This window comes from Corylus avellana, chromosome 7, assembly GCF_965113065.1.
Source record: "Corylus avellana chromosome 7, dhCorAvel1.hap1.2, whole genome shotgun sequence".
Lineage (NCBI taxonomy): Eukaryota > Viridiplantae > Streptophyta > Magnoliopsida > Fagales > Betulaceae > Corylus > Corylus avellana.
In genome coordinates, this window is record NC_142496.1 from 25,463,540 (window position 1) to 25,487,901 (window position 24,362).

At 36.5% G+C, this 24,362-nt stretch overlaps 2 protein-coding genes across 2 annotated transcripts; both read right to left on the bottom strand.

Annotated features, from left to right (window-relative positions):
* Positions 1–309: 309 nt before the first annotated feature.
* On the bottom strand, positions 310–2,886 carry LOC132183977 (uncharacterized). Its single transcript, XM_088518187.1, has 2 exons — positions 815–2,886; positions 310–563 (listed from the first exon to the last, which is right to left on the bottom strand). Exon 1 carries the CDS (start codon positions 2,835–2,837, stop codon positions 837–839), a length of 2,001 nt encoding a protein of 666 aa, XP_088374313.1. The 5' UTR covers positions 2,838–2,886; the 3' UTR covers positions 310–563; positions 815–836.
* Positions 2,887–15,354: 12,468 nt separating this feature from the next.
* LOC132184260 (RNA-binding protein 2) lies at positions 15,355–24,107 on the bottom strand. The gene is made up of 7 exons (XM_059597821.2): positions 23,969–24,107; positions 23,793–23,883; positions 17,475–17,611; positions 17,093–17,384; positions 16,906–16,967; positions 16,705–16,786; positions 15,355–15,800 (listed from the first exon to the last, which is right to left on the bottom strand). Exons 2-7 carry the CDS (start codon positions 23,872–23,874, stop codon positions 15,697–15,699), a joined length of 759 nt encoding a protein of 252 aa, XP_059453804.1. The 5' UTR covers positions 23,875–23,883; positions 23,969–24,107; the 3' UTR covers positions 15,355–15,696.
* Positions 24,108–24,362: the final 255 nt, after the last annotated feature.

A 24,362-nucleotide genomic window follows, 5' to 3' on the forward strand; every position in this document is an offset into this window, starting at 1 on the left:
CAAAAATAATTGGGGTCTATTGTCGATATATAGTTGCTGGTACTTCTAGTGCTCCATTCAACAGGCATAAATGGTATTTATCTGCATGCTCATAAAAAGAATGTAACGGATGATCTGCATGAATAGTTGCGAGATTTGATGCCCAGTTCTTTATATAAATGTGACGCGGTTTCTGGTTCTGTTGCATGGGAAATTAAAGCCACGCAATCATGAACAGAAAAGGGGTCCATTATTAACGTGCCAGACATTCACAAGAGGAAGACAACAAAAAAAGAAAAACAAATAAATAATTGACAAAGGACCCATATGTGGAGAAACGTGTTTATTTTATTATTAGTGATCAACCTCTGCGTTTGCATAAGGTCGAAACCACTACATTCGTAAACATAATAATGAGCATAAATACATGTACCACTACAATACTACAATCGACATCATGAGCAAGAGGAACCCCAACAGCTACCACAAACTCAACGTTACTTCAAATCCGGAACTCGCTGTTCTTTGTCTACTAGCTTTTTTCAAACAACCCGTTCTTTATTTTCACGAGTTCTGTTGCTTTCCTGCAAGAAAATGTACGTTGTGCATCAGAAGACTTCAAAAGTATAGGAAAGTATACTTAGACAAATTAAAATCTAATGTGGCCCGATAAAACCTTAATTTCCTTGGTGGGAAAATATTGGTTTAGTGAAGTATAGAAAAATGCTTATTTTTTAACACAATCTCCAACTGGCTTAGTTATCTAAAAATGGATGGTGTAATGAAATGTTAAGGAGAAATTAGCAAAATGTAATGTAACATAAGAGAAGCTTACCATGATGCAGTAACACCATTATCTAGTAATGGTGTGGAGGAGGGGGAGATCCATAGACGTACGGGTGTGGTGGTGGTGGTGGTGGGGACTTGTACACATAGGGTGGATGGTAAATCGGAGGAGGAGGGGGAGGAGATTGGTACTTGTAGGGAGGATGGTAAATTGGAGGAGGAGGAGGAGGAGACTTATACTTGTAAACCGGAGGCTTGACTGGAACCGGAGGAGGAGGGGGAGGAGACTTGTACTTGTAAACTGGAGGCTTGACTGGAACCGGAGGAGGAGGGGGAGGAGACTGGTACTTGTAGGGAGGATGGTAAATTGGAGGAGGAGGAGGAGGAGACTTATACTTGTAAACCGGAGGCTTGACTGGAACCGGAGGAGGAGGGGGAGGAGACTTGTATTTGTAAACTGGAGGCTTGACTGGAACCGGAGGAGGAGGGGGAGGAGAGCTGTACTTGTAGGGAGGATGGACTGGAACAACTGGAGGAGGAGGAGGAGGAGACTTGTACTTGTAGGGTGGATGGTGTGGTGGAATGTGTGGTGGTGGGTGCACTGGATGGTGTGGTGGATACACTGGATGGTGTGGTGGATGCACTGGGTGGTGTGGTGGATAGTGTGGTGGGTGCACTGGGTGGTGTGGTGGATAGTGTGGTGGATGCACTGGGTGGTGTGGTGGATGCACTGGATGGTGTGGTGGATACACTGGATGGTGTGGTGGATGAACTGGGTGGTGTGGTGGATACACTGGAACAGGAGGAGGAGGAGGGGGAGACTTGTACTTGTAAACTGGATGAGGAGGAGGGGGAGGAGGAGACTTGTACTTGTAGGGAGGATGGACTGGAACTACTGGAGGAGGAGGGGGAGGAGACTTGTACTTGTAAACTGGATGAGGAGGAGGGGGAGGAGGAGACTTGTACTTGTAAACTGGATGAGGAGGAGGGGGAGGAGGAGACTTGTACTTGTAAACTGGATGAGGAGGAGGGGGAGGAGGAGACTTGTACTTGTAGGGAGGATGGACTGGAACTACTGGAGGAGGAGGGGGAGGAGACTTGTACTTGTATACCGGATGAGGAGGAGGGGGAGGAGGAGACTTGTACTTGTAAACCGGATGAGGAGGAGGGGGAGGAGGAGACTTGTACTTGTAAACCGGATGAGGAGGAGGGGGAGGAGGAGACTTGTACTTGTAGGGAGGATGGACTGGAACTACTGGAGGAGGAGGGGGAGGAGACTTGTACTTGTAAACTGGATGAGGAGGAGGGGGAGGAGGAGACTTATACTTGTAGGGAGGATGGACTGGAACAACTGGAGGAGGAGGGGGAGGAGACTTGTACTTGTAAACCGGATGAGGAGGAGGGGGAGGAGGAGACTTGTACTTGTAAACCGGATGAGGAGGAGGGGGAGGAGGAGACTTATACTTGTAGGGAGGATGGACTGGAACTACTGGAGGAGGAGGAGGAGACTTGTACTTGTAGGGTGGATGGTGTGGTGGAAGGTGTGGTGGGTGGTGTGGTGGATGCCCCGGATGGTGTGGTGGAAGGTGTGGTGGATAATGTGGTGGAAGCCCCGGATGGTGTGGTGGATGCCCCGGATGGTGTGGTGGAAGCCCCGGGGGGTGTGGTGGAAGCCCCGGATGGTGTGGTGGAAGCCCCGGATGGTGTGGTGGAAGCCCCGGGGGGTGTGGTGGAAGCCCCGGATGGTGTGGTGGAAGCCCCGGATGGTGTGGTGGATGCACCGGGGGGTGTGGTGGAAGCACCGGATGGTGTGGTGGATGCACCGGGGGGTGTGGTGGAAGCACAGGGTGGTGTGGTGGAATCACCGGGTGGTGTGGTGGGTGGTGTGGTGGATAGTATGGCTTCACCGGAGGGGGAGGAGGAGAGTAGTACTTGTAAGGCTTCTTTGGTGGTGGTGGAGGGGATGCATACGGATAGTTCGCAGAGGTTTCTGATGGCAAGCTGAGAGAGAAGACTGCTACTAAAACAGCCAGGAGGAGAGAGGTCATTGAAGACCCCATTTTAATTCCCATCTTCACCACAAAGAGGGTTGTAGTTCTGCTCCTGACCAACCCACTCCCTCCCTTTATATAGCTTTTGTCTTTTACCATTCCTCGCTAAACTCATCTTGGTAAATCACTACTTCATTTTTTATTCTTTCTGGCCAAAAACTTTAAATTTATTATCACACTCCAGCCCGCCATTAGGCCTTCGTACGTTATAATAGTATTTCTATGTAAATAAGCCCATATCAGAGCCTCATATTTACAAAAATACACACAATTGTTTATATCATGAGATTTCAGATGCCCGATAAACAATATTATTATATATTAAATATATATTGATCCAGCAAACAATGATAGATCGACCTCTGACAAGTGACAACTTACAGTAATTGTACTCGATCACATGCAAATTTATTTTTATGGCCACTAATTTCATAACACTAATACATTTTTCCTCTAGAAAATAAATTACAAATGTGAGATAAAAGTTCAAAATGAAAAGAAATGTTCTAGTCATCATCCCTCCCACATGACAGAATCAAACTTCACATAATAAAATAATAGATGTTAGAAAAAATGAGGTATAAAAAGAAAATATAAAATATTATCATAAAATTCAGATGCCAACTCAGTCTAATAATGTGTCATATTAAATATTGTTAGAAATGTTAGGCATAATGGAATAATAAATGTTAAAATAATTGAGGTGTAAAAAGAAAATAAAAAATATTATCATAAAATTTAGATGCCAACTCAGTCTGTTTATAATAAATTAATAAATAATAATATATGAGATTCAAGATGGATCCACACGTACATTTTAATCAACTAATTATGGACGAGTACTTTATAAGTGAATCTCTTAATGGAAAGCAAGTGTAAAAGAGTTTTTTAAAAAAAAAAAAAAATTAAACGATTTATCTAAAAAGTTAGTCTATTCACATTAAGAAAAATCAATCATCGATTCCCTCAACTTACTTTTGTATTATTTATATAAAAGTGAGCTGTGAAAAAAAGAAAAAAGAAATAAATATAATAAATTGATTTTAATATAATATCTCATATATGATTAAAACAATTAAAATGAAATAAAATATACCAGCCCATGTTTGGACTAATTTGAGCAAGTTGCTCGATAGAGGCTGCAAGCTAAGCAAGGAATAAAGTAATGGTGTGAAGCTTTTAAAAGAATTGGCTTCTTAAATTAAAATGCAATAATTCAAAGCAGAAATTTCTCGTCGTCTGTGTAATTTCTTCGAAGAGAGCTACAATCGTGTGGCTGCTTAACTTTCCATGATTTTTTTGGGCACGAGGACCAGGCGGCGCGACTTTTAATCTCTGTCTCTGTCTCTTTCTCTCTTTAATCTTTGCTCTGTTATTTTACATCTTCCGTGCATGGATTTACTCATTTATGTGGTCCTATTACTTAATTAAGATAAAAATAAAGTGTCCCTTTGCTTTTTCCATTTCCTTTCATTTTAATGGAGATAAACCTGACGATGTGAGATCTTCTTAGGATTGAATTTTTTCAATCTTGTAATAATTTACTTAGAAAAAAAAAAAAAAAAAAATCCTTGGTAAACCCAATTACGTACTTTAGAGATATGTCATGTGTCGTTAACCAATAATTCTACATCAGATAAGAATATTTTCTCAAATAAAAAACAAAAACCGTTAAAAAATATACAAAATTCAAACCCTGATGAGAAAAGAACTTCCCCAGATTCTAACTAGCTAGTGAGACTCTGAGAGTACGTAGCTGTTGGATGCTGACTTGTTTCGTTAATTGCCTGACGGTGACATTCGAATCAAAATGTATTGTTATATTATATAGACAGCTGTAAGAGTAGCTGACGCCTCCAATCAACGTTATCTTGGGTGCCATAAAGTAATGCACGTTTTTATAGTTTCACGTCTCCATGCAATCATGTTTTGTGTGAATATGCACGAACTACAAATTGTGGTATAACGCAGTTACGCAAATGCCAAACCTTAAAATCAAATTAGATTAATACCCCGCCAGGGCCGGCGCCAATGATGCCAATCCTTTATCCTTCACAAATCACTTTCATAGCCTTGTAGCCCGAGATGTTGCATGTGGTCTGGGTGTGACATCCATCAGTTTGTTGCTCTCACTTGGGTAGGTGAAGAGTACTACTGGTCCACTGGATTCACCCACGAAAATCATTTTCAACTCACAAATCCATTTTCTTAGATATAGAGAGAGAAAAAAAAAAAATCATGATTTCTTTCTTCCCAACCAAGAGGAAAGAGAGAGAGAGAGAGAGAGAGAGGGAGATTGCAGTAAAAGAATAATAAATAATATGATTGTTTGACTGTTCTCTCCGAGGCTGCAGATAATCAGAAGAAGCATGTGATGATACACGAAACAAAATATATATGTTGTTTATGAACAAAATTAATTAATCAGGGTTCGGCAATTTTCGGTAGTCCATTGCTATCATGTCAAGAAGTGTCGTATCCAGATATTTTTTACTTCTAATTATCGAAAAACAAAAAGGATGAGGAACGACCAAAAAGATTAGTGTAAGACAAGAAAATATATAACGCAATTGTTTTGAAATTTGGAGATCGAAATTCGGCAGTGTAGTTGGGATGTGCATTGGGACGGGATTCGGTATAGAATCACACAAATAAAGATGTGGGTTTGCTTTAAAGCGGGACACATAAGTTGTCAATTCATGTCACAGTTTTCGTACAATGTAATTCATATCCTTGTTTTATTGCTTGCCCTATTGCATCATGACTGCTTTTGTGTTTCAATTTGCTTTACATATACATTACATAGATCTGGATAAATCATGCATCAGTTTTTGCCCTTTTTACCAACATCCACATGATTTTTAACAGCTTCTCTTCTTTATCCGGGTCATGTCATGAATTATAAATAGTAAAAGAAAAAATTATTAAAGTATTAATTAAATAATTCTCTTAATTTTTTTTTTCTTAAGAACAACTGAAAACTAAAGGAAGAGTAAGATCTGAGATGGCCAAATCCCTGTTAATCTTTGTTTGGTTTCGATTTTGATTTTCCGATCAAATTATCCGTCCGGCCATGTGCAAAAACAGGCCGACTGATCTGCCTCCTGTTGAGGGGCGGCCGAATGGTAAAATTCAGCCTTGACTGGAGACAAATACGGTGGCGTAAAAGGACATCTGTTACAGGGGACGGTGTACAATTAATGCTAGTTTAGAAGATTTAAGCTCCCTCACAATAATACAAAATACCAAAAAGTGAATGCAGCCATCTTAGAAAAAGAGAGCACATGGATGGAACCTCATCGCACTGATCCCAATGCCAATTAATATTAAAACACGATGAAATTCACCGACAGATCCATAAATTCATTAATTGGTCTTTTTGTATATTATCAATCTGGAAGAGTCAAACTATGCAAGTGTCACCAAGTTTTTTCCTTCTGTTTTTTTTTTTTGTCAGAAAAATATCACACATTCATTGTCAATAAAATGATAGCGTGACGATGACGGATGGCGTTTAGTTTTCGTCGAACAGGTGTCACTCTCCTTGTATACAACGTATACAGTAGGAAGCGTATGCACCACAATTAAAATTTTTCCTAATTTTTAATTATAATATATATATATATATATATATATATATATAATTTTAACTATTCACTTTTCAAAATATATATATCACATTTTATATTTTAATTATTTAATTTAAGAGTAATGTTATTCTTAATATTCGGTCACTTCTTATATCAACCACTTTAGTATGCTTAGGTTTGCATTGTGAAATACAACTTTTAAGGAAAAACTTCACAAATGACTTATGAACTACTGCATATTTTGAGAGGACCTCCCTAAACTTCATAAGCTCTTAATTTCATTCTTCGAACTTTTAATTTGATGTAATTTACTCTCTTTCATCAATTTTTACTGTTAAAACCCCTAAAAAGACAAAATTACTCTTAAATTTTCTTTTTCATTTAAAAAAAAATTTGAAAAAAAGGTCACAAGGTGGCTCAACCGTGGGTCACCTTGTTTTTTTTTTTTTTTTTTGTTATAATAATTTTTTTAATTTTTAATTTAAAATTAAAGGTAAATTTAGAATTTTGTAAAAAAGTCAAGGATATAATGGTTATTGTATTATTTTTACATTTAAAAACTAGTGAAAGAGTTTAAATTGACTGCAGTTAAAAGTAAAGTTTTCCCACCTTTTAAAGTGAAAATAGCTTTTTAGAAAAAAAAACTTTATTTTTACCTTTTTTTTAAGTGCGTTTTGGCACTTTGAGGTGAAAAAGAATCAAATAACCATAGGATAAAATGTGAAAGCGTCGGCACCACGAGTGACTCCATACAGTCAATTACGTAATCATCAAGCCCAGAAAAAATAAAAAAGTACATGATCATCAGTACAGCTAGTTTCCTTTTTTTTTTTTTCTTTTTCTTTTTTCAAAAATCTGTGTGTCGTTTTTCCCTGAAAACTTTGGGTCTAAAGAGCTGCCAAACATTATCTGATGACATTATTGTCGACAGAGACAGCAAATATACGACTTTATCTTACTTTTCAAAAATGGTGGATGAGTCTACCAGTAGGTGGCGAGGCCCTCTCTCTCTCTAACTTATATGCAAATAAAAATTTCTTAACACTAATTGCTCCCTTAAACTTTCTCTTGTTTTCTGTTTGGTACAGAAATTTTAACATAGAATAATGGCGTTAGGCATATGCCTTTGAAGATGCCATGCAAAGATTGAAAGGTCGATGAATACTACTGCGGATGGGGACCATCGGATTTAATCAAGATGTTGGCCTCCTTTCTTTCTTTTCTCAACACCAAGCAGCTTGTGCATGAACATGGGGGGATCCCAAGTCAACAGAAGAATGTGATAGAAAATCAATTATCGGTTGTATTTTTCTTTTTCTTTTTATGTGCGGTAATCTTTTGGATTATTTGACCACTACTAAAGTGAATTTTTTTTTTTTGGTTCAATGGCTGAAATGAAGTTTTCAAGTGGTCAGGAGTTAGGTCAGATTATGAGTTAATCAGATTTGAAAGAGCGCTTGCGATTACCATCGTCTAAACTCCTCATATGTTGCTCTCAGCAGATAAATGTTCTTATGATTACACTTCAATAAAATACTCACAATTGATCTTTTCGGCCTACCATTTCGAAAAGAAAAAAAGTGAAACATCTTGTTTCCATGGTTTAGAACATTACATGTTTGCGCCTGCAAAGGGTTGCGTTGTCAAATTGTCATCGATCCTCAATTATTGTTGTGTGGAAAATCCAGGTATTGATAATCAAATGTGGTCATTGTAGAGACATGCGAACCTTTTTGCACGACGCCACACCAAAACACTCAAGCTAATAAAAAAAAAAAAAGTCAAAAGAAGCAACAATATAAACGAAAACAGAAATTAAAACAGAAAAGAAAAAGAGTAGTACGTACTGAAAAAGAAAAGAAAAGATAAGAAAAGATAAGATGCCCCACCAGTTTTACCCCATGATATAATTATGATCGACGAGCAGACATGGCCATGGCCACCCCCCTAAATAGTTATAAAAGGTTATTTTGGTTATCCTCGTAAGAAAAAACAGTAAAAAAAAAAAACTCTTTATTAGGTTAGTCACTTTGGGTAATAATGAATTAGCTAGCAGCTACGGTGCTTAACTAGCAAATTTGCTGAATACTGTACTTTAACAATTCATAAGTTAAATTAATAAAATCAATCAATCTATTTTCTCTCCTCTAACGAATAATAATAATAATAAAAACTTTAATGAAATTGGGATAATGAAAGTGAACAGTTAAAATGATGTAGGTGCTTTGAAAAAGTGGGTAACTAAAATAGAAAAAAAAAAAAAAAAAAAATTCTTTAGCTATATATTTCCTTAGCATAATGTGAATGTTCTTTAGTTTTAAATTTTTTTGAGCCGGATGTAAATGTTCTTAATTTTGAATATTGGGTAAGAATTCCAAACTCCTCACAAAGACGCACAAAATTCCCACTGATACAATCTTACCAATTGGTCATTTGGTGCCCAATAACACGGGATTGAGATAGACATCAAAGAAGACACCCTACGAACGTAATACACATACACATGCACATACATACAATATATATAATTGGGTTAATGTAGTAATGTTTATAAGCTTTTTGATGAACACTGTCACATGATTCACATCAGCCCATTTATCTGAGAGCGTGATAAAAATTAAGTATGTAACATTATTAGTGTATAGTGTAAACAAAAAGTTCTTCCTATCGTTATCAACCAAACAAAAAAAAAAAAAAAGTTATTCCTATCAATTACTTTAATTTGGTCTCTCATAACTGTGAAGCTTTTATTATACGCAGGCATACTAATGATTTGGTGGAATATAACACTAATAAATAGCATTTTTGTTCCATTAGTTATGGTGGACAGTTTATATCAAAGATCTTCCAAATGTGACGAAAGTTGAGTGTGTGAAAGTGAAATCAATACCGTGCACTGTAAATTCTGAAGATACGTACCACCATTAATTTAGTTAAAAGTCAAATATATATATGAGGAATTAATGATTATGTCTTTCCCCAAAGGGACACACTTGCTAATTACGAAAGAACACTTTAGCCCCATATTTTTTACTGAATTGCCACCGATCAAAGCCTAGAATTTCTTTCTTACAAAAAAAAAAAAAAAAAAAAAAAAAAGGCCTAGAATTTTCTTTAGTTAATTTGCCTTTCTCCAACCGAAACTCCCAATATTCCGACCTTTAGGAAGATGAGTAATGCTACGAACTATCTTTTTATTCATTTTTTATTTTCTTAAAGTTGATGTGGCTTTCAAAATCACCATTAGATCAAAATTCAAGTATGATTCATTTAAAATTTAATGTTGATTTTAAAAAGCACATCAACTTTAAGAGGATAAAAAAATGATAAAAGGATGGTCTCTATCATTACTCCAGGAAGAGACATAACTTCATCAACCAGTTTATTATAAGAATAATGTTATATTTGTTCTTATATATATATATATATATATATATATAGATGATTTTAAAACTATTATTAAATATGAGATAAATCTTTATTAAATTAGATGCTTAAACTAGCAGCACAGTCAAAGAATGCGGTAGCAATTATAATAAGAGTAAGAGAAGAAGATCGAAGAAGTAGAAACAAAAGAAAGATAGAAATAATATAGAGAGGCAAGTAACATATCATTGGAGATCGATCGTACGTTAGCATTTTGATTCAACAATTAGCATGCAAAAGAATTAAAGGGCAAACATTATTTACAGCCGAAAAAAGAGAGAACAATTAAAGAACAAATTAAGAGCAACCTTTTATTATTGATTGCCAAAAGTTGGTAGAGGATTTGTTCAGGGTAAATAATAATAATAATAGTAATAATAATAATAAAACTTTAATTAATTATATGAATTAGGTTTACATAATTGATTTCTGAAAAAAGTCAGAGAGTCCGGAAGAGTGATGACATATACAATGTACTTTTTTTTTTACTCGTAAGTGGAACTATCCAAAACGTCTCCCTCTCTCTCACACCTTAGATGTGGTTTTCATACTTTAAATGCCAAATAATAATAATAAAAAAAAAAAAAAATGGTGGTTAAGAAGGTAGTTGTCAAACCTTGAATGATTTCTTGAGCACAAGTACGTACAACGGTAGACAGGCGTAACTCTCTTTTTCTATGTCGCCATTAGTAATCCAGTGGACGTGGAATGGTAGAGATTTGACGTCATCCAGAGAAATATAAGTTTTCAAACAAAAAAAAAAATTTCCTAAAAAATTTGGCTTTTAAATGTTGTTAAAATATATGAAAAATATATATTTCACAGACCGTTAGATTGATTGGCGTAAGCCAATAGCTTTGATACTATGTTAAAATAATGATGATGCAGAAATATGAGCAGAAGTAAAATAGAAAATAAACACAAAGATGTACGGTGGTTCGATGTTAGACATTTATATCCACCACTCGGACTACCCTTAAGGGTTACATTATGCTCATTAATTTGTTTTGTCTACAACAACAAAGATCTCTATTTAAAGGATAATGTCTAAATACAATTATAATAATCAAATTTCCTTGATTTGATTATAATTCTAATATTTGATTACAATCAACCCATAAATAAAAAATATTTCAATATCAACCTAATTATAAAATATACAAAAAAATATTATATATTTTTCATATATCCTATCAAATGTTACGTCATTTATTGTTTTTGTAAATAAAAACATAAAATGAAGAGATTGTTTTAGCATTTTTCTCGTTATCTTGATTATTAATGCCTGCCCCTAACGTACTTTCAATTGAAGAGATGTTTCCTAAACTTTGACAAATAGTTATTTTCCTCTTGAGTCAGTGAGGTTGAATGAGGAGGCATCATGGACTCGTTGGTGCATTTTTTTTCTTTCACGTGGTAGCTAAGGTTAGTTTATGTTATTTAAAATGAAGACAAGTCGTAATCGTAATCCATTTGGGTGAGATCGGTAACTTGTCATTGATCAACTGTTCAATTACTCCACTTCGAAGGAGTAACAATCTCTCTCTTTTCTTTAGTTAATCAAGAAAAAGGTTTTTGATCATACCAAAACTTTTGCTAATGTGGCTAAAAATTAAAATGGTCACTATTCATACCCTCGTTGCCATTGTTGCATCTTGTGGTTGGCACCTCGCCAACTTGATCTCAACAATGCTTTTCTCAATAGTGATGTATCTATTTTTCCCTCTTAAAAAATTGCATTAGAAATACTTGAAGAAACATACTTCTTTGGTGCCAAGCCATCTAGTTTTTCGATGGAACAAAAATTAGCACTTAGTGAACAAGGATAACTTTTATAGCAGATCCTCTCTCCTATAGTAGATTAGTTGGGAAATTTATATACTTGACCATTACTAGATCAGATTTGATAAACGCAATTCATGGATAAACCACAACAACCAGCCGATCTATTTACTAAGGCAATAAGTTCGACACAATTCTATCACTTGCTTGGCAAGTTGGATGTCATGAATGTATGTTCCAACTTAAAAAAAAGGAGAATGTTAAAGGAAGGATATATGAGCAAAGAATGAAGGCATGATCACCAACACTCACTCACCTACTGCAAATCAATTGAGAAATGAACCTCTAGTGCGGAATTACATCACTCACCTACCAACCTTCCAGAAAAAAGATAACACCTTCCCTTTACATAAATGCCTTCGATGTATAGAATAATCACACACTTAATTCGCACAAATTTTATCTCCAAAGTTTATTGTATAAGGATCCGGCTTACATGCATATTGTTATTAAATCAATCAGACATCAAGAAATATAAACAATTTTGAATAAAGTTTTCTTTAATTGTATACATTCTTTGTTTTAATCTCTAATTTCTAATATGGTATCAAAATCAAAGTTTTGAGTTCGAACTTTATTTTCGTCATTCACATATTCTTTCAATTAAGTATTCATGTGTTGAGCTTCACTTATTAAGGAAGTTTGAGCCCACACGTGAGAGAGTGTTACAATATAAATTCAATAATTAAATTTACTCTCTCCTATCAACTCAAACTTTTAAAATAAGTAGTGATTTAACGAAAATATTTATAACTCCAAAATCATATATATATGGTGAAAATGAGCGTTATCCCTTTCAAAGTCTCATTTTCAGTATTTATTATATGCGTATAAGATACACAATATCGAAAAGCCACCAAAGACTTTAATATCGAAGACCAAAGACAAAGAAAAGCAAAAACACCTTGATCACATAAACCATGTCATCAAATTACCCCGTCAATACCGCAAATATTTGTGGTCACCTCGCCAATAAGAAATGCATTAAATCTTGTCGCCGAGACCGCTAAACAATGGGGCCATAATAATAATACTAATAATAATAATAAGCTCTAAAGTCTATAAATATACAACATATATACATCTGTATATGGGGCCTCGGCTCTCGGTCCCCATTCCACGGCAATCTTAAGGAGCCTCTGCCCTCTCTCTCCTTTCACTTCAAAACTATACGACTATTCTTTTCCTTTTTGTCTTAACATATAAATTAACCTGTGTGTGCGGTGGCAAATAATTATTGTACCCGCATACGCGGCACCATATCATTGGGCCAGAGGCGACTATGAGAAAAGATGGAATAGACCCAGAGATACTTTTTTTCACAAGATTAACTTTTTCTGTGTGTTTAGGTACAGTCAATTAAACGACATCACGTGCCTTCTCATCAGTCGTTTTCACTATTCTCGTCCTAACGTTATCTAGTTTTTTTTTTTTTTTTTTGAGCCCCTAAAGTTACCGACACAAGAAAAAGAAAAAAAAAGAAAAAAAAAATTGCATGAGAATATATAATATGGTGCAACGTGTAAAAAACACATAATTTTATGGGCACGTTTAAGAATTAAGAGTAAGACGCATTGGATCGGGCAGGCATGAAGTGGTCAGTTTATTGACCGACAGGAGGCTCCTCAACCATGTGCTACTTTGTGACTTGTGAGTCTGTGACGATATAATACGTTCTGCTCAATTACATGGCCCATCCACCATTGTACTTATTTTCAATTGTTCTTTTTATTATTATTATTATTCATTTATTTGATTTATTTTTATGGTGTGGTGGGGGTTCTTGAATCATAATAGAGTTGTGGAAAATCAATTAGAATCAATTCGATGTTAATTTTTTTTTTTTTTAAAAAAAAGTTCAGTTGCTTTGACAAGTTATCCTCAAAATTCGTCAATAAAACATAAATTGTTCCAAAAAAATTGCTGCAAAATTGGCAAAGAGATAACACCTTTGATTTATCGGATGAAATGTATAACTTCTGCTACTTTAAAAACCTGAAACACTCATAAAAAAGCTCCATCAAACGTGGCCTTTGTAGGAAATGATGTCATTCAATTAGGGCTGCTCACTTAGCTCACAAATTGAAACCTAGCTGCTCACTGAAAAACTGCGGAAAGTACTATAGACTATGATTAGCACAACTAAGACATGAACTAACTTGCAACTGTGTATTCGTAACTAGGATGGTACTACAGCTCAATTAACAATTGGTCTGCATTTATTATCCACTCGCCGACATAAGTTACAGAAAGTATTATAGACTAAGATTAGCTCAACTAAGGCATGAATTAACATGCAATCGTGCATTTGTAAGTAGGGCAACCTAGTTAAAAAACTGGTCCGCTTCTATCATCCACCCGCTACATAGGTTACGGGCAAATTTTCCCCCCGTCTCTAAGCAGGCGAATACCATTTTGCCATTCGTTGCCTATAAACAGGACAGATAGCAAAATATTCGTAGCATATGGCGGATAATATCTATCATCCAATCCACGTTAAGCTTGATTTTTATTTTTCTAAAAAATGTGGTTGTATTTTTATTACCCTTTCTATGCATTACATTACACCCCCTTAAAGTCCATTGATTGTTCAATAAACAAGGATAATTTTAGCGGTACTATTGGTATGACACCCAGTCACATGTGGTCTGTAGACTTGCCCCAATTTCTGTGGAGGACCATGATTTCTCCATAATTGCTCAAAGCCCTACACACCTCCCCTCCCGCCAAAAGATGAAAAATCTAATATAAAAAAAAAAAAACCTAGCAATCAGTCTAGTATAGGACCTATTGTAAAGGCTATGGACCGTGATAACCCTAAAGCTAAAACCTGACCTCAACTAAACGGACACACTGAACAAGCCAGAAGGTTTGATAACATGAGGCAGGAGGTTTGGTAAGATGGACCCCAAAAGTTATAGAAGAGTCAGACTGTAGCCTCCACTTGCCGTCAAGGACATCGCACCTGCTCCCCTTTCTTTTCTTTATTTCTTGCTCTTTTATTTATTTATTTTATTGCATAATAAATAAACAATACTCCAACGTTTACACTTTATTCAACCAGCTCATTTTTCCAATACCAAAACACAACGAGCAAATAAAGTGAAGCGTCGTCATATCTTTTTATGGCAAGTTGAATAAACCTATTGCTATTACCAAACACAGTAGGCAAATGCAAGTCAAGCGTCATCACCTCTTTTTATTTTGAATTTTTGAATTTTTTATTATTTATTATTTTTATATTTATTTATCTTTATGGCACCAAGACTAAAAAAAAAAAAGGCTATGTTTGACAATAGAATGAAAAAAGAAAGTGAAACGATCCTGTAGCAAATTTAATTGATATGGAAAAAAAAAAAAAAAGAATATTTTGCATAAAAAAAGTAAAAAAATCTGTTTTGTAGTAATTTTTTTATTTGAATAGTAATAAAAAGTGATTTATGTGATGTAAAAAATAAGAATGTTAGAATTAATTTTAAGAAGAATTTTTTGAGTTTTTGGGTCCGGTCCGGCCCTTTGCCAAACACAGCCAAAAAGACCCGGCTTCTTCTTCCGGTAAAAAGATTCTAGACACCAAGGACAGACACAATGCTCAACCAGTCTCAAGCACAGCTGTGTGTGAATGTGTATGAACCATAAAATATGTTCAGCGTGATATTTGAATGAAACTACTACACCCATTCAACCATCCCAACTTATGTATGCACAGATGCTAATATAATGTCAAGCACAGAAATTCAAAGAGCTCTTTTGAGTGTAGAAGCCAACAATAATCATACAGCAATTCTTCCTGAAGATAACCATGGGCGTGAACATCCAAAATTCCGTTTGTTCAATTGCATAAACGGATTTCCACTTCAACTTATCCCCTCAAGACTATCAACACCTCATGTCATTGTAATTAGTGTGGTCAGGATTGAGCAATTTAAATTCCATTTGCTATCATGGACAAGCACACTTCCTAAAGGAGGTGTACTACCAATGTCATCTGCATTACCTAGGTATACCTAACTGAAGCCTGTTCACCTCTTACCGCGAGATCCAGAGCCAGACCTTGGACCTGGGAACCGTGAAAACTGCAGCCGCAAGTAATTAGAATCGGGGTCCGTTTCATCCATTTTATAACCTGCACAATCCAAATATAAAGGTCAGTACCTCCACACAGTTTAGATAACCAGGTATGTGGCTAAGATATATGAAGCTGGGAATTTAATCCTACATTTTGATTAGTCCTGCCTAATAGCGATCCTTAGTCATATTTGTAATTTTGATCACAACTCCCCATCTATCTTTAGTAAAATCTGGAAACATGTAAACTAAACTTCTTTGCCCTCAAACCCAAATTCCTTATTTACATCTTGCATGCTTAGTATCATGCATTTTTTTGATGACGAGGAACCCCTCTAAGGCAGGGCCATTTCGTGTACCCACTCCAGTCGGGTAAACCTTTGACCCATGCAGTATTTGAAATGTGCACGGCTCAAGTAGGCTGGCCCTAAGAAATTGTTTGCACCCAAAAGGATTCGAACCTTAAACCTGATGGTAATGACACTAAAACTAAGACCCTTACCACTTAACCCATTGGGGATAGCATACATGACTGAATAAAATACTAAAATCATGAGAACTCGATGAAGAAGCTCACAGAATACATTTTTGTAACCAGGCACCCTCCAAAAAGCAATCATGATCCAGAATTGCAATTTTGATGACAACTATTCATTTAAAGCAGTCATTGGTGCGCAACTCAAAACTACATGAAAAAATAAACTTCTTTGCAAACATGACATTAATCTCTATTTTCACATCTCATGCTTCGTATATCTAAAATAATAATTTTAAGTTGCATGAACAGATAAAGCACTAAAATTATGAGAACTTGCAAATATACAAAGAATCACAAGCAGACACTATCACTCTAATGTCATAATTGCCAGATAAATCTGACAAGAAAATACAGTAATAATAAGATAAACTTTAATTCCCAACACTGGTATGTCAAGATTGAAGAAGAAAAGTAAAGTGATCACCTTGTAAGGCACTCATAGCAGTTGCTGCACAGGCTGCGTTTACAAAATCCACAAAACAAAGGATAAGAGGATCACCACCACGCTGCATTATGAATGCATCAGTTTAGTATGAAGAAGTCACACTTCCTACAAAACATTGTAGTGTGACAAATCGAGTATAACTAAGCAGCACAAATGGATTACAATTCAAGGTTCACTTACGTGCTTGGATTCTTTGCTCACAAGTCTCACTTCTTTGTATCCCACAAAAGGGCGGAAAATATCTAAGGTGAGGTAAAGGGAACGTGAACAACTAAATCAGAAATAAGTGAGGTTGACGATTAAATGACCCAGGTGGAGGAACCAAATAGTGTAATATCTTAGCAGATCACCATATAACAAAGGATACGAGCTACCTCCCTCTTAGTGCTGTCAGGAGGAAGTCCTTCAACGTATAAAGTGTTGGAGGCATCTGGAGGCAGAGGTTGTGTTTCACGTCCCGGCCTAGGTGCATCCAGTGGATGCTGACCACCAAGGCCAACATTTCTACCATTTGGTGCTAGATCAGGAGCAACAGCCCGAGGACGACCCAACACAGCAGGATCAGCTATTGGAAGAGCAGGCATTCCACTAGCAGAGGCCCTTCCCAAACCAACTCCACGAAGTGTACTGGCTTCTCCAGACGTAAAAGAAGAAAGTTGCTTCAAAAGCAATTATGATGCACTTCAGCGGACACATAGGTTGATGCATGAAAAGAAAAATAAGCACAGGTTATGGGGTTATGAAGTTACCGCGTTCTGGAGATAGCGGTCATAAGCGGACCCAATTGTTTTTGTATCCTTTACAGCCCGAGGCCCACCTCGATCATCATCTCGTGCTAGATAGGTATGTACCTCATAACCTGAAGGCAGCCCAGAAGGCCCAAGATCTGCACATTTCGGATAAGAAAGTTCTTAAATTCAATGGCCTGTCTGACGCAAAATGCAGACATGCAGCAAGCCAAAGTCTTAAAACTAATTTTGTAGACACATCATCCATAAAAGAAAATGGTAGAGACCAATTCAAAGAAAATAGAAGCCCTTTGTTGATTTAGAAACATCAGGAAGGTTAATGCTTCGATTTGGATTTAGATATTATCTCCTTTAGATAATCTATATATTTCTAATACACAGTTGAAATAGTCGTGAACAATCGGGTGGGTTTCATGTGAGCCAATCTCATATTTCAAGAGAGCTTTGGCCGAAAGTAGCAAAAATACACCCAAAATTGACAATCTTGCCAGCTGATGTGTGCTGTGCCTCTCAGCCAAGATCAGGTAAATTAAAACTAAAAAATGATGCACGGAATATAAATTAAGAATAAAAATCAATGTGGTACAACAAAAAACTCTGGGGAAAAAAATGTTTTTTTTTTTGATAAGTAACTCTGGGGAAAAAAATATTAGAATCTAATATTGGGTAAAAGATGCATACAAATAGTAGCAGGCACCGAACTACTTTGAAGTTTTTTCTCATATTGAACACATCTTAGACTATTAACAACAGACAGCTAATCACAGCCAATCCAGAAACAAAAGGTAGAAGCATTGTTTGAGATGTACTTTCTATTGCAGTACACCTTGAAGCAATTGAGACGGGTGAATAATCCAATATTCAGTTGAACACATATTGTGGATTTTCAGCACAATCACTAATGGTTAAATGGTTTGTATCCGCTCGACATGTCTGAGTACTGCTAATGATATGGTTATTGATATCCAACCCCATTCTTAAACTAAATCAAAATGACGCATTCAGTGAAAAGCCATTTTCTTGAAATTTAGCTTTATTTAATTTGAAGAGTCAAGGGTATTTTTATAGTTTTATATCTTTGAACAGGAGTTGTAGTTTTGGTCCATCAAAAGTCTTATCTTAGGTTTTATTATGTTACTGGATTTTAATTGATGGATTCTATTAGTTATTTAGTTTGCACTTAATAGTCAAAACCAATAGAGATCAGGTCCTACTAGGATTAAGTTTAGTTTTCTATAAATATTAACATAATGCCCTCAACTAAATGGAGAATAATGAAAATTTCACAGCAATTATGCTCGAGACTTGTGTAATGCTATACTTCTCCAAGGTGTGATATCACAAAAACCCTATCCGTGATGCTTGAGAAAGTTAGATGTGATACTTAGATTATCTTCTTCTCTTTGATATCCAGTAACTTTATTTCCCTTCAAACCCAAGAATCCTAAACTAACAAACGTATCACCATCAATCAAGTAGATTCTATTCTACCCAAGAATTGAATTTACTGTTCTCCAGTGACTGTTCACCACCCCAGAACAGCAGCCCAAAACTTGACTTTTCTTCTTTGTTTCTCCTTCAAACTTTATCATCTCCTTTATCCTCAAAGCATAAAATACCCTAAATTTTTTGCCAACCCTTCTCCAACATTGAAACCTTAACCTTAGTCCTTCAATGTCCTAAAACACCCGCTGACAAAAAAATCCTATTTTCCCGCCACTTTAAAACCATCAAAAGTTGATCTGTAGACCCTATATCACCTTTCCAATACTTTAGACCTTCAAAGCCACAATCTTTCTTATATACTTTGCTACCAATCCAGGACTCGGTCTGTTGCTGCTGCCCTTCACTTTGACATCGAATCCCTTTGTCCTACATAAAAAATCCAACAGGAATGGCTACCTATGATATATTTCTACACCATCATTAGCATTCTGACAGTAAAGGGATTTATTAAAAATATACTGACTATCGAAGCCTATGTCAATAATGATAAAGTTGGAAAAAAATGAACAATAATACAACAATAAAAAATAAAAAAATAAAAAAAAATAAAAAGAAAGATTTTTTTTCCCCTTATGAGACATCAATCTGGATTCGTGAATTTTTTGAACAAAACATCAATCCGCTTTTAAATTCGTTATTGGAATTTTAATTAAAGTGAAGAGGTTTTATATATATATATAAGTAAGTAAATGGATTTCATTAAACCAACAAGCGCACCCAAATACACAAAAAGTATACTAGAGAAATACTTAAACATAAAAAGAAAAGAGATCATAAAAGTCATGAAAACTAGAAATATGAAAACAATCATAAGTAGCTATCCACTGAAATAGGGTATTTAAAAAGAAAAAGAAAAAGAGAGCCTATAGCTCCACCACCATCCTCTCAGTCTTCAAAGCTCCGGTCATTTCTTTCTCTCCAAATGCATCACATCAAACAGAGCAGGATCATCTTCCAAAAAGCTTCACTTTGAGAGTTACCAATCTTTCTTCTCCAACAAGCGAGTAGATCTCACCCACCGGGGTATGGGTTACACCTCCAAGGGAATGGATTACACCTCCAATGAATCTTGTCAACACCCTCTTGAACTAGCTTAATGGAATACAACTGGTTGAAAACAAGAAAAGAATTCCAACTCCCAATCATGCACCGCTCTTACAAAACTAGTGTTCCACTGACAGGAGTTGTTAGAGAACTGAAGATGATTAGTCACAGAAGAATCCCTAAGGCAAGCAATGCAATACAACTCCATAAACGCTGCCTTAAGGGGCCGTTCCTCACACAATATACCGTGCAAAAAACGAAAGTTGGAGCCATCACCCACCTTGAATCTAGAAAATCTAGAGAACTTCTCCCATCCCCTCCTAATGAACTTCTAGAGACCCACCCCATAAGCCCCAAAGACTTTGTTAGAGCACCGCCCACCCCATTGACTATGATATTTCACTGCCACTACACTTCTCTAGGGAGCCTCTCTCTCATAGGCGTAATGCCATAACCACTTCCCTATAAGGGCTCAATTGAACATATGCAAATTTTGAACCCTCAAACCACCCTCAGAGATCGGAGAACATACCCTGGGCCATCTCACCAAATGGAATTTGGTCTCTTCACCCATATATCTCCGCAAAAAATCCCGTTGCAACATCTCAATTCGATTGGCAAGGCTAGCCGAAAGGGAAAGCAAAGACAAGAAGTAGGTAGGGAAATTAGATAAAGTGCTATTGATTAAGGTAATCCTACCCACTTTAGACAAGTACAACCACTTTCAACTAGCCAAACAACGTTCCACCTTTTCAACTATGCCATTCCAAAAGGTTTGGCTTTAAAAGAGGTAGCCAAAGGAAGACCAAGGTACTTCATAGGCAAAGACGAGACCCTACAACCCAAGATTCTAGCCAAACCTTCTATGTTATTGGATCAAACCTACAGGAACCAACTCTGACTTAGCCAAATTGATCTTCAAGCCCGAGATAGTTTCAAAACATAAGAACAAGCATCACAAATGGCGAAGGTGATCGCTTTTTCTAAGTCCAATTTGTTAATCACACCCAACTCCCCGGATTTTATTCTACTATCAAGGCATTCATTAGCAATAAGAATCGGGTCAAGGATCTGCCTTTCCCAAATGTACCAAACAAAGCTTGTCTTTACCTCTCCATCTCAATCTAAAGGAGTTCAACAAACTGAAGAACGATGTAAAGAAATCCACCTCCCAGCCATGAGCCGCTTTGATAAAATCAGCATTCCACTAATGAGAGTCATTAGAAAACTCCAAATGATCTACCACAAAAGGATCCTTGGGCAATACTGAATAAGACCGGAAAAGCTAACTTGAAGGCCAAATCCACACACCACAAATCATGCCAAAATCTAATTTTTTGGAGCCATCACCCACCTCAAATATAGTATTACCAATCCAAGAGTTTTTTGTTGGGGATAGTATCTACTAAAAAATATTAAGTCTTGCCCAAATCCGATAAACTTCCCAAACTGGAAGATTCCTCATACAAGCCATGATTGGGGCTCAAAATTGAAAACGATCTTCACTACCTAACTGCTGGCAAAATCTAATGTTAGGGATTGAACAAGAGAATGCAACTGAATGTCCTCTGGCGAGACCTTACAAAGAACATTGTCGATCAGCCTGGATGGAGGTCAGGCTTGTGGCCGCACAACCCACACCAGTATCCGAGCCCAGCCCCAAGTTAGCACACACCTTGGCCTGTGATTTTAAGCTCCACTTAAGGGTGGGTTTGACCCTAGGCCACATCGTGCTTTTAACACGGGATACTAACGGGCCCTTACCTTATCACCTGCGCCTTGTTTTATAAGTTTTTTGGCCACAAGGGAAGGGGGAAGGGAAGATTCGAACTACTAACCTTTGTTTCATGAAGGTGGTCCCCAACCAATCAAACTACCCCTTGGGGTCCACCCGCGCCTTTTGTTTGACCCAACAACAAAGGTTTGGGTTTAAAAGCGCTAGACGAGGCCTTCAAAGCTGGGCTAGGCTTCGGCCCTGCCACACCTTCCCCTATTTGTTAAATTAACCCTAATCCAGTGAGACCCAAGCTCACATCAATATGCTCAAGAATTTGATCGAACTGTTCTCTCAAGCATGCCATCTAGGCTCGCATATCATGTCAAACGCATTTGTCTCTTCACCGATTTTCTTACCACCTTCAAAGACAAGATGTGCAAAAAATTCAACAAGTCAACTATCAACCAATGGAAAACTTCTCCCTGCCCCGACCAAACTTTAATAGTATCTAGTGAGTTTTAAGTTAACACTTTCCCTAGTCAAAAGTTAACATCCAAATTTTGCTCCCATACTGTAACTATCAAAAAACAAAAAGTTTGAATTTTGAAAATTTATGATGTTTTATCGAATAAAATACGAAGGGGGATTTTATTTTTCTAAACAACAGGGCAAATGAGAGACAAAATATATCTCAACAAAAAGATAACAAGAGTAAGCAGAGAAGCAGCTTAAAGAAAAATGGGATGAAAGACATATTGCATAAGCATGATATGACGGAAGATAGATACATTTGTGAGATACAGCATTATGTGCTAAGATAAAACCAAAAGGAATAAGGATAGGTTAAAACAAATAAAAGATAACACACGACAGCCAGGAAAATAGATTTTGGTTATCTTCTTAAAAAATCAGACGATTTACTTGGAAGCAAAATTCATGATCCAAAACATAATAAAATCTACTCTTCAAGAGTTGTAATTGACTGATTGACAATTCCTGACTGAAAACTAACTGTGGAGGTGGGATTTACCAGTGAAAGTAGGCAACATCAACAAGCTAAGTACTTTAAAAAAATACTCATGATGAACTTGAAGGTAGCTCTCATTCAACAGAACATATAGATTTTTTTTGATAAGTTATTCAACAGAACATATAGATTACTTTAGTTACCATCTAAAAACTTAAAATTCAAAGGAATTATTAACAGCGAATATATGGAATTATCTATCTACTGCATCATGAATGTGGACATCCAGATATCATATGACACCTCAAACTTACAAGCATAAATGTTGCAAAAAAAACTAAATCAACAATTCACCAGTCAATAAACTTCATGATCTCTAGAAATAGGTATTCAAATCTTCAGTGTATGAGAAGAGCGAATCTGGTGTGAACTCTATCCATTTGGTGCCTATTTAGACAACATGGAGCATAGGAACAAGGACCACGCAAATGGAAGTTTAGTCTCTGATGCTAAAACTTACAAATGCCAACATTAGGAATGACTGAACGACATCAAAGGATGTACAGATGCAAAAGGTTAGATTATTACAAGATCACAATGCTGCAAAGCTGTACAATCACTTCCTATTCAGCTTAAACCTATCTAATCATGCAAATTGGTGATCCAACCGCATAAAAATCACAGGAACGAATAGACGTTCACCAATGAGGATTGAAAAAATCAACCGAAGCTTTTGCATCAAAAGGAAAGGACTCGAATGTAAACAAATGCACAGAAGTTTTACTTCAACCCCAAACGCATTAAGGATAAAATTTGCAAATAAAATGATAAAGCGATTAATCATTATATCACCTTTATTCATATATCTTAAGGGTTCCACGACCAATCCAATAAATTAGAAGCTAATTTTTAGATAATAACACTCTAGCGAACAAAATCCGCACTGAGACAAACCGAGTAGCTCTCGCATAAGCAGTGGCAACCAAAGCTTAAAGGTGGTATTAAACAACAAACAAAAAATAAAAATAAAGTAGTTAAACCTAAGAAAAGAAGAAATAGAGCACAAATGATGGACAGGGCGAACCGTAATCAGAACGAGGTCGTTTAACCAACCCGGCTGAGGGGAGCATAGGCGGTTGTTGCCGATTCCAGTACCCATCCGCCATCTATTATTTCTGCAATTTCAGCGAGAGAAATTTTTAGAGAGAAAGTGGCAAAGGAAATAATCAACCAAAACAAAACCTTAAATTATGAGAGGACCTTTGGCGTGGAACACGAGGATTGGTGGAAACCCTAGCTGCAAATGCAAAAGCACAAAGACACAGTTTCTCTGCTCTGTTCTGTTCTCTCCACTCTTGTTTTTCGCTGTTTCGGGGGCGAGTTTCAGTGTGCTTATGGTTATGGATTCAGTGTGGTAGGCCTCACTCTCGCTTAGATGGTGAAGCCATATGTGTCCCGCCACGTTAGGGGTAGTCATCACGTGCGAAAGACGAGATCTCATTTTGTGGCCAAGCGCGAACGTGTTTACCTTTGATTTAGTAATTTCGGTAGTTTTTATTTATTTATTTATTTATAGATGAGATTAGAGTGGAAACAAGGTTATAGAGCCGTACATATTACACTGGCTGATCCTTTCAACCGTCGAGAGGAAGAT